This window comes from Colobus angolensis, unplaced genomic scaffold (assembly GCF_000951035.1).
Source record: "Colobus angolensis palliatus isolate OR3802 unplaced genomic scaffold, Cang.pa_1.0 Scaffold327, whole genome shotgun sequence".
Lineage (NCBI taxonomy): Eukaryota > Metazoa > Chordata > Mammalia > Primates > Cercopithecidae > Colobus > Colobus angolensis.
Genome location: NW_012116566.1, coordinates 1,384,952 through 1,396,577, shown reverse-complemented (window position 1 = coordinate 1,396,577; position 11,626 = coordinate 1,384,952). Strand labels below are relative to the sequence as shown.

Sequence of the window (11,626 nt, the reverse complement as noted above, 5' to 3'; positions counted from 1 at the left end):
CTCACTATGTTGCTCAGGCTGGCTTCAAGTAATCCCCCAACATTGGCCTATCAAAGCACTGGGACTACTGGCACGAGCCACCACATCCGGCCCAATACTTAGCTTTTAGCTAGTGTTAAAATTAGTTTAGCCAAAAAATGAAGAAACCACTTGCAGACAAATTATCACTCTTGCCTGATCAGGAAACTTAGACATTTATATACCACATTTTCAAAGCAAAATATACACTAAGTACTGTTACATTTGATTTCCTTGTTTTGTTTTGTTTTGTTTGTTTTTGAGACAGAGTCTCCCTCTGTCACTCAGGCTGGAGTGCAGTGGTGCCATCACTGCCCACTGCAGCTCGGCCTCTCAGGCTCAAGTGATCCTCCCACCTCAGCATCCAGAGTAGATGGGCCTATAGGCACATGCCACCATGCCCGACTAATTTTTTGGATTTTTGGTAGAGACAGGGTTTCACCATGTTGCCCAGACTGGTCTCAAACTCCTGGGCTCAAGTGATCCATCCACCTTGGCCTCCCAGCGTGCAGGGATTACAGGCATGAGCCACCACACCTGGCCACATTTGATTTTTATTACAAGTATTTTCAGGGAATTGAAGTGCAATTTATAAATATGAGCTAATCACCACTTCTATAAAACATTTTTTTCCAAACTCTTCTTCATAGAAAAAGAAATTGAGGCATAAGGTTTACATAATCAATTTCCACTCCCAGGAAGACTATAAAAAGTTGAAGCTGCACCAAGTACCATGGGAAGTCCAGATACAACCTGATATACCTAGTGTGGTGGGTTCCCCCACCCTACCCACCACACCCCACCACCAGAGTCTGAGCAAGAAGCCACAAGTACTGAAGAAAGAGAAGCCACATGAGATCACTGCAAATAACATGCAGAGGCAGGAATCCAACAATGAGGCAACACAGCCAACACCAGGGCAGAGCCAAGCTAAGCCAAGCTCCAGAGAGGCAGCCAGATGAGCCCCATCCACACCCTGCTGACCAATCACATTTCATTTCTGAATCTGGTGTGGAATGGTTTCCACCAATAACAGGGCTACTTGCACATGACTAGCTGACACGTGGCTGTGCAATGGTAGGAGACCCAGGGCAGGGAGAGTTTGACCCGTGGTGTGCATTGGCCTCCCTTAAAACAGCAGTGTTAGCCTCACTGTTGTTATTTCTGCTGCTCAGAGTAAACAGGTTGGAGCCACAGCAGCCTCACTTTATTCCCATTAAATTCAGATGAAACAGACACCAGCCCTCGATGCCCTGTGAAGCATATTACCTGCCTACTGATTGCTGCTTCCAGTTCAGGGTAACCTGCCTTGTCCAGAAGAATATTTGGAAAGAGATCTTCAATCAAACTCAAAAACAAGGGTTCATCCTCATCAATCTAAAAAAGAAAAGAATGGGAAATCAGACCAATTATTCTGGCACAAACATAGCAACATGCAGATAAACTGGAAATGCCCAACACAGTCCAGGCTATTGCAATGTAACCACTAACAAATAACATATCACCTTTATTGAAATTAAGTAACATTTTCCTCATCTTTCCCATAAATTAAAAAAAAAAATTAAAGAGGAAGAGAACAGGGAGAAAGGAAAGAAATGGAAGGAAAGACAATACTGTCTATGTGACAATCTTTCCATAAAACAGTTAGTTTTGGGGGATACCATATAGTCCACAATTTCTAATTTAAACTTAAAAGAATTTTTAAATTAGAAATTAATAGCAGGTTTGTGAATTGGAATTTGGTGTATACTTTCAATTTAAAATAAAAATCTATTGTTCTGTCACCCTTTACATAGATCCACGGATAGTGGGCATTGATTATCAGTCTCTATTGTGAAATAATAGTGTGAAACTATCACACACTTATAGAATTTACACATCATTTCCTACCAGGCTCTACCAGACTCCAAACATGAGATTTTAGTTCTAAAACACAAAAATGATTCAAGGTATTTGGCATCTTAACATGTGTATTTTTTTTTAATCCATTTCAATTCGACTGGAATAGGCACATTTCAGAGTGGATAGGAGTCATTACCCCCAAAAATGTCTGAAAAAGTATAATTTAAAGTGATGCTCTCCAGCACTTTATCTGACAATTAGGCATTTTAAATGAGCTTTTTAAATAAATATTTTGAAGTCTCATATATGGGCAGTTAGTTGAACTGATATTCAAGTAAGTGGAACATTTCCATGTGTGAGTGTTACCAGTTTAGAAAGATTCATGTCCCGCAGTACACGCATGACAATCGTGGACTCCGTATCCATTGCATTGGCTCTTTTTGCTGCTCCCAAGGTCCGAAGAACCGACAGAATGTTACGCAGGCCAAAGTCATAATGAACCTAGAGAATGTGAGATACATTGGGCTTATTTTCAACATGAAAATACTTGCAGAAGCCACATGAATCTGACAGAAATTATATTCACAATAACGAATAAATGCTGGTTTTCCTTCAGAAAATGCATACACACAATGGGGTAAAAGATTTCTATATAGATGTACTTTTTGAGCAAATAGGGAATATCCCAAAGAGTCCTCCCATGTGCCATCATTAGCTTAAGCCCTTAGATCAGAACTAGCTTCTATAGCTTGACAGGGAAAAAGGAATAAATTTCTTCTTGGAGTACAGACATCCCTTTGAGTTTATTCTTAATCAATCATACATAAGGAAATTTGCTCATCTCTCTAAAGTTAAAATTCAGAACCAGAATTAAACTGGGACTGCACTCATGACTGTCATATACATAGAGATACATGTGCCTTTTTCATGGTAAGTTAGAAGACAGGAGAATCGGGGAGAAAAAAAGCAGCTGTGCTTCAGGATTACCTGGAGGAGGAAGGATAAGGACAAATTAGAAAGTCAAGCTCTCAGCTTTGTCATTCCCTTACTATATATTTATAAAAACTCAATTATGTCAAATTTCCATATATAAAGTGAATAATCAAAATTTAATTATCCAATCATTGTGGAAAACAGTAAGGTGGTTCCTCAAAAAATTAAAAACAGAATGATATGATCCAGCACTCCCAATTCTGGGTATATAGCCAAAAGAATTGAAAGAATGGGCCAGGCACAGTAGCTCACACCCATAATCCCAGCATTTTGGGAGACCAAGTGGGGCAGATCGCTTAAGGCCAGGAGTTTGAGACCAGCCTGGCCAAGGTGATGAAACCCCATCTCTACCGAAAAATTACAAAAATTAACCAAGCATGGTGGTGTGCGTCTGTGATCCCAGCTACTCAGGAGGCTGAGACATGAGAATCACTTAAACCCAGGAAGCAGAGGTTGCAGTGAGCCGAGATTGCACCTGCACTCCAGCCTGGGCAGCAGAGCAAGACTCTGTCTCGTAAATAAATAAATAAATAAATAAATAAATAAATAAATAAATAAATAAATAAATGCAAGCACAGTCTCAAAGAGATACCAGCATATCCATGTTCATAGCAGCACCATTTATGATAGCCAAGAGGTGGAAGCAACCCAAATGTCCATTGACAGATTAATGGATAAACAAAATGTGGTATATACATATAACAGAATATTATTTAGCCATAAAAAGAAAGGACATCCTGTCACACGCTAAAACATGAATGAACCTTGAAGACATTATGCTAAGTAAAATATGCCAGTCACAAGAAATCAAATATACGATTTCATTTATATGAACTATTGGCAATAGTCAAATTCATAGAAACAGAAAGTAGAATGATGGTTACCAGGGGCTAAGGGAGGAGAAAAAGAGAAGTTGCTGTTTAGTGGGCACAGAGTTTCAGTTTTTCAAGATGAAAAATTTACAGAGATCTATTTCACAACATTGTGAATATACTTAACACTATTGAACTGTACATTTAAAATGGTAAAGATAGTAAATTTAATTTTATATGCTTTTACCACAGTGAAAAAGGTGTATAGGAAAAAACTACAGTTATCTGCTGAGGTAATTGGGAGCAGTATGCCTCACTTAATACTAGTCATTTGGAAGATGGAGCACATAAAAATATTCAAATTGAGTTCCCACCTTCAGGGAATTTAAATTCTAATAAAGATAATAAAATAGAAATGTGAATAAAAATGCATAAAAGTAACAATGACTTAAAAGTGTTGGTGAGTAAAATTAATCATGAGAAACTTCCTACCAGAGTTGGACTCAGTTAAATCTGTGGGCATGAAGGCAAAGTCACAGAATGTTCACCAAGAGATCAGTATGGGTCCAACTATTTTGCACACATTGATTTATTACATTTCACAATGACTTTGTGAACACAGGTGGTAGAAGTGAGGGAAGTAGTGAAGTGGTAGTGAAGATAAGAGCAGGAGCCAGTGATGTGGGAAGGTTTTCCATTCAAGAAACAGCATGGAAAAAATATTTATTTGAAAGATAAGTGACATGGTTTGACTGTGTCCCCACCCAAATCTCATCTGGAATTGTAGTCCCTATAATCCCCATGTGTTGTGGGAGAAACCAGGTGGAGGTAATTGAATCATGCTGTTCTCATAATAGTAAGTGAGTTCTCACAAGATCTGGCAGTTTTATAAGGGGCTTTTCCCCCTCTTTGCTCAGCACTTCTTCCTGATGCCACATGAAGAACATATTTGCTTCCCCTTCTGCCATAACTGCAAGCTTCCAGAGGTCTTCCCAGCCATGCTGAAGTGTGATTCAATTAAACCTCTTTCCTTTATAAACTACCTAGTCTCAGGTATGTCTTTATTAGCAACAGGAGAACAGACTAGTAAGTTGGTGCCACATAGAGTGGGGTGCTACCATAAAGATACCTGAAAATGTGGAAGTGACTTTGGAACTGGGTAACAGGCAGAGGTTGGAACAGTTTGGATGGCTCAGAAGAAGACAGTAAAATGTAGGAAAGTTTGGAACTTCCTAGAGACTTGGAAAGCTCAGAAGACAAGAAGATATGAAAATGTTTTCAACTTCCTAGAGACTCATTGAACGGCTTTGAGCAAAACACTGAGAGTTATATGGACAATGATTTCCGGGTGAGGTGGTCTCAGATAAAGATGGGGAACCTGTTGGGAACAGGAGTAAAGGTCACTGTTACTATACAAAGAGACTGGTGGCATTTTGTCCCTGCCCCAGAGATCCATGAAACTTTGAACTTGAGAGCAATGATTTAGGGTATCTGGTGGAAGAAATTTCTAAATGTCAAAGCTTTCAAGAGGAAGCAGAGCATATGCAAATGTGTGCCTGATGATGCAATGGAAAAGAAAACCCCATTTTCTGGAGAAGAAATTAAGCCAGCTGCATAAATTTGCATAAGTAATGAGGACTTGAATGTTAATCACCAAGACAATGGCGAAAATTTCTCCAGAGCATGTTAGAGACTTTCATGGCAGCCCCTTCCCATCACAGGCCCAGAGGTGTAGGAGGAAAAATGGTTTCCTGGGCCAGGTCCAGGGTCCCCCTGCAGTGTGTAGGCATGGGACTTGATGCACTGCATCCCAGCCACTTCAGCTGAGGCTAAAAGAAGCCAGCATATAGCTCAGGCCATTGCTTGAGAGGGTGCAAGCCCCAAGCTTTGGCAGCTTCCATGTGGTGCTGGGCCTGCAGGTGTGCAGAATACAAAAACTGAGGTTTGGGAACCTCCGCCTAGATTTCAGAGGATGTATGGAAACACCAAGATGTCCAGGCAGAATTTTCCTGCAGGGGTGGAGCCCTCATTGAGAACCTCTGCTAGAGCAGTGCAGAAGGGAAACATGGGATTGGAGCCCCCACACAGAGTCCCCACTGGGACACTGCCTAGTGGAGCTGTGAGAAAATGGCCACCATCCTCCAGATGCCAGAATGGTAGCTCCACTGACAGCTTGTACTGTGCACCTAGAAAAGCCACAGACACTCAATTATCAGGCCATGAAAGCAGCCAGGAGCGGGGCTGTACCCTGCAAAGCCACAGAGGTGGAGCTGCCCAAGGGTTTAGGAGCCCACCTCTTGCATCAGTATGACCTGGATGTGAGACATAGAGTCAAAGCAGATCATTTTGGAAATTTAAGGTTTAATTACTGCCTTATTGGATTTTGGACTTGCGTTGGGGCCTGTAGCCTCTTTGTTTTGGCCAATTTCTCCCATTTGGAACAGGTGTATTTTTTACCAAATGCCTGTACCCCCATTGTATCTAGGAATTAACTAACTTGCTTTTGATTTTACAGGCTCATAGGTAGAAGGGACTTGCCTTGTCTCAGATGAGACTTTGGACTTAGACTTTTGAGTTAATGCTGGAATGAGTTAAGACTTTTGGAGACTGTTGGAAGGGCATGACTGTATTGTGAACTGTAAGGACATGAGATCTTAAAGGGGTCAGGGGCAGAATGATATGATTTAGCTGTGTTCCCACCTAAATCTCATCCTGAACTGTAGTTCCCATAATCCCCACATGTCACTGGAGGATCTCAGTGGAAGGTATTTTAATCATGGGGGTGGTTACCCTCATGCTGCTCTCATTATAGTGAGTTCTCATGAGATCTGATGGTTTTATAAGGGGTTTTTCCCCCTCTTCACTCAGTACTTCTCCTTCATGCCACCATGTGAAGAGGATGTGTTTGCTTCCCCTTCCACCACGATTGTAAGTTTAATGAGGCCTTCCCAGCCATACTGAAGTCTGATTGAATTAAACCTCTTCCCTTTAGAAATTACCCAGTCTCAGGTATGTCTTTATTGGCAGCATGAGAACAGACTAATACAATAAGAATGAGTGAGTAAGGGCTCCAATAGGCAGAAGAAACCAAGAATGTTGGAGACAAAATGTTAGGGTCAGACTAACCAGAAAGGCTCAATGGCCAGAGCCAGAAGAATCTGTGTGTGTCTGAACACTCACAGGAAAAGAACTTTTGAGTAGGAATGTAATTAGGTTGAAGCTGTGGGTATAAAAAGTATTAAAGATTCAAAGAAGTTTGAAATGGAAGCCTAAGTGATAAGATGGAACAAAGGTTATATATGTTAGGAAGTGTTATTCATATTATAGTCTTATGTTTACTGCACTGTGTCATTATTTAGCATATATTTTTAGTAATTTTCACTGATATGTACTAAAAAATTGTGGCATGATGCCCACCTCCTGGTGGTCACATCCTTATATGATATCACCTTGAGAGTAGGCAGGACCTGTGATTTGCTTCTTCTAACTAATAGAATACAGCAGAGACAACAGGTTGTACATGATTATGTGTGTGTGATTATGTGGTCACGTTAGATTAGACTGTAGCACTCGTTTTGCTGAAAACACTTTCCTTGCTGACTTTGAGAAAGTAAGTTGGGGAAACCCATATAGCAAGGAACTATGCACTGCCTGTAGGAACTAAAGGTGGCCTCCAGAAAATAGCCAGCAAGAAATCAAAGCCCTCAATCTTACACCCTCAACTAACAAAATTCTGCTAACAACCGAAGTGAGCTCAGAAGTAGATTGTCCCCATTCGAGCATCAGATGAAACCACAGCCCCAGCCAACACCTTGATTGTAGCCTTGTTAGACACAAACCACAGGACTCATTTCAGCTAATTCCTGACCCACAGACACCATGTAGTAATAAATGTACATTGTTACAAGACACAAAGTTTGTGGTATGATCGTTAGATGACTGTTATGCAGCAATAGATAACTAATGCAGAAGTATATGTTTAATCCCATGACTTTTAACTATGAAACCTCATGATGCCTGAACCTGCAACCCTAAACAGTCGAGGAAATTAGCAAGAAGGTTGCAACATATAAACAAGACAGTTAGCAAACCTTGGTCAAATACTCAAGTGAGCTTAGAATTAGGAAGAATGAATCATTGAGAGGTTCCTACAAATAATGAAAACACATAACACACATGACAATGAATCTATAGGTGGTATAAATAGCCAATGTTAATATCCATGAATCTTTGGCTCTTAAACCAGTGCACATAATATTCACTTCATTTCTATGCTGTAAATATTAAATTATTTAAATGTACTTCTTAATAAAACTATGCATATAAAATTTTTTGTAGTAATATACCTTTCTACTTAGCATCAATAAAATCCTTTGTCAACAAGCCTAGTCTAATATTTCTCAAAATGAGAACATTCTGCTGAATAGAAAAATGAAACATGCCTAAGTGCATAAGACCTCCAAGATGACACACCTGCTTAGAAAGCTGCTCCTCACACAGTTTGTAGAGCGTGAAAAACTTCCTGGCCAAAACAACATTGTCAATGAAGCCACAACTAGCCAACTTCACCCTTATGATAATCTGACGGTCAGGCACCATCATGGCCACTGAGCGGAAATTAATCTTCAAGTTTTCAGGGAGTTCCTGCCGTCCGGCATAGCCAGGATTCTAAACAGAAAATAAAGTCCAAGGATGAATGATGCAATCAAGCACAAGTCAGCATGATATTAAAAGATTCACTATGTACACACAAGTCTGGAATGACAATCAGGGAGCTCATTTACATATCTCACTCTCCTTTTACCTGGACACGCTAAATCATGAGTTATTCATATGATCTTTGCTTAACACCAAAGGGTTTTCAACAGGAGGTAAAGTTACAATCCCAATTTCCATTCAGGAAAATAGATATAGATGACATATGACCAGGGAGATGCACGAAAATTGTGATAAGAAGGCTGAAATTCAGTAGGTTTTCTAGCCACTCCTTACCATGGTTAAGAAAAGCCCAAATTCAGGGTTCATAGTCACATTATCTCCATCAGTAAAAATAAAAGACTTTTTGTGCTCCTTTTTACATGTCAGAATAATGGAAATTTGCTGGGCTGCAACCGAGAGAACTGGTAGATCAATACGGTTAAATTCGTCAAAACAACCCCAGGATCCAGACTGTGCCAGTCCTTAGAAAGGAAATTAAATGAAAAATCCAATTAGTATATAATTTTGGAAAACCAAGAAAAAGGATATTATGTAGCTGCCAAAATGAGCCAGATGTAAGTTCATTCAAAAGAAAAGTGGAACAAATAGATCTATGCATCAAGTGACCCAAAGCAGCTCACAATTTGGCACTTTACCTGTAAACACCCAAGCTGCAGTGATAAAGGAACATCAAAAAAAAGGCAGGAGATAGTAACATTTGGTCCACCCAACCTGGCAGGATTGAAGATTTTCCAAAAAATTTTACAAAGTTGAAAATGATTCTAAAACGTGGCCAATTGTTGAAAACAAATTTTAGCAAAATATTCCATCTTGGCTGAAATTTCTCACCAAATTAAAAAATATAAACCATACCTTTAAAAATCCGTCCAAGTCCTCGGAAATCCATCTGGTCTGAACAATTGAAAACCACGACGTATTTCCCTAGGCATCGTCCCATGTCTTTAGTGGTTTCTGTTTTGCCTGTGCCTGCAGGTCCAGCAGGGGCTCCTCCCATGCTCATTCCCAGAGCTTGAGCCAGCGTGATGTAACATCTGCATGGGTAGAAACATCACTAGAAACAGCCCCCAGGCACCTGGAAATACTTCTGAGACATCACAGTGACATGAAACGCACACAAAATTAAAAACCAGAAGGCCATTGTCCCCACCTAACATTTCAAATACAACATCCTAAAACACACTTATCCTTATCAATGTTAACACATGTTGAGGAAAAGGAGGGGGTAGTCTATGATCAACTAAGTTTAAAAACTCCTTAAAAGGTTAAACAGCTTTCTTTACTGATAAATTTTTCAGGCTTTCTTATCATAATATACAGAGAGAATCTCCAGGTATAAAAATAATACATTGCATTTCCAAAATGTATTTGGCAACACTTTTGCAGAGATCTATCCCCATCTAAAAAATATGTATATATATAAATATATATACATATATATATATATTTCTGTGAAACAGATCAGGATCCTTTTAAGTAGATTAATCCCCTTTGAATCTAAGAGTTGGCCATTTGATGTAGTTGAGATTTAAAACACACATTGCTAAATAATCACATCTTGAATCTATTTCTGTGAGTAACTACTAAACTTGCACATGCTTTCAATTGCATCTTACTATATGAGATTAACAAATAAAAGATTTGGTGAGAGAATACAAGAATGCCTGCAAACGAAAATTTTTCACCTGATAGCTTGCAGATGAATTACTTGTTTGCCAGCACCACCTGGTGTTACCAAAGGAGACAAATTATAAAGTGGTGCCATGTAGTGTTTTCTTATGGCCAAACTATAAAGCATTCATCTGGACTTGAAAAAGACTCCCCAGGAAATGAAGTGACTATCCAGCTTGAGCAGTGGAAACGAACACTGAGTGCACCAGCTGGGGGTGGTTCCAGGTTCTCAATGTTATTGGAAATGAGTGCTATAAAGGCAAGTAAATGACTCAGCCCTTAATGTATGCACAGCCTGGATACAGAGGAGAAGACCCAGGCATGAAATCAGGAGGATGCCTGCTCTCACTTTGATTCTGCCTTTTAACCCAAGGTCTTATTTCTCCTGTTGCATTTTTGCCATCCCTTCCAGAGCAGAGTCTGTAACAACAACAGACACCACAGTGTGTTCCATCTACATCATCTTGTTTCATCCCCAGAGAACTCTGGAAGGAAGCTACTGTTCCTATCCCCCATTGTACAGAGAGGAGGAAAAAGACTCACAGAGACTGAGTGACTTTTCTCAGGACTGCGGCAGGAGAACTGAGACAAGCCAAGTCCTCTCACTTTCCAGCTCTGAGACAAGCCCACGCTATCCGGGAGAGAAAAATAACTAATGGGCACTAGGCTTGATACCTGGGCGATGAAATAAACTATACAACAAACCTCCATGACACAAGTTTACCTATGTAACAAACCTGCACATGCACCCCCAAACTTAAAAATTAAAACCTGAAAAAAAAGATTAAATAAAATACCAAACACATAAAAGGGGAATCCATGTCCATCAACTCTGATCACTCAGCTGCTCTGTTATACAGACCCTTGTTCAACTGAGATGACTGGATTCATAAACTGAAGAAGTAGCAAGTTGCTTCAAACAGTTCAATCCTATTTACATGAAAAGCAGGCGGGCATGCCTGGAGACCTCTCCCTGACTCAGCTAGGCGGGGCTTCAGACCCACTTCTACACTGGCACCCAAACTGCCTTTCGGCGACAAGCATGGATCTGTCAGAGCATCTCCCTGTGTGTCTACAGAATTCTATATGTGGGTGCACCTCCCTTCTTGCCTCCCTTCTCTGCTTTCCTTTCTAGTCTATCTGTCGGCTATTTTCAAAACCGTTTCCATTCATGAACAGGGTTTGAACTTTACGTGTTTACGTTGCCTGTGGTCAACTCCATTTTAGTTTTCTACCTTCCAATTAAACTGCTATAAACCCTCTGCGGTCAGGAACTAGGTCTGGTTCACACTTGTACCCTCAACTACCTGCCTAACCCCTGGCACCTTGTACTATATGAACAACATCTGTTGAATAAATGGCTTGCACTGATCCAGCCATACATTCTTTTTTTTTTTTTTTTTTTTTTTGAGATGGAGTCTCGTTCTGTCGCCTGGGCTGGAGTGCAGGGGTCGCTTGCTAAGCCACAGAGCAGGCTAGCATCTCCACCCTCTTCAGGAGAGTCTCCCTCGGTTTTCTAACATTTTACAATTAGCATTTCTAATAGGGCCTCAGGGTTTCCCCGCCTTTTTTTT

The 11,626-nt window shown here is 40.3% G+C and overlaps 1 protein-coding gene across 1 annotated transcript in view; it reads right to left on the bottom strand.

Moving 5' to 3' along the window:
* Window positions 1-11,626, bottom strand: part of DNAH5 (dynein, axonemal, heavy chain 5) — a 252,270-nt gene that overhangs the window by 129,593 nt on the left and 111,051 nt on the right. The window contains exons 36-40 of the mRNA XM_011951766.1: window positions 9,237-9,415; window positions 8,658-8,845; window positions 8,139-8,333; window positions 2,227-2,361; window positions 1,288-1,395 (exon numbers count right to left, since the gene is read on the bottom strand). Coding sequence (XP_011807156.1) covers window positions 1,288-1,395; window positions 2,227-2,361; window positions 8,139-8,333; window positions 8,658-8,845; window positions 9,237-9,415 — 805 coding nt within the window. The remainder of the gene's footprint in view (window positions 1-1,287; window positions 1,396-2,226; window positions 2,362-8,138; window positions 8,334-8,657; window positions 8,846-9,236; window positions 9,416-11,626) is intronic.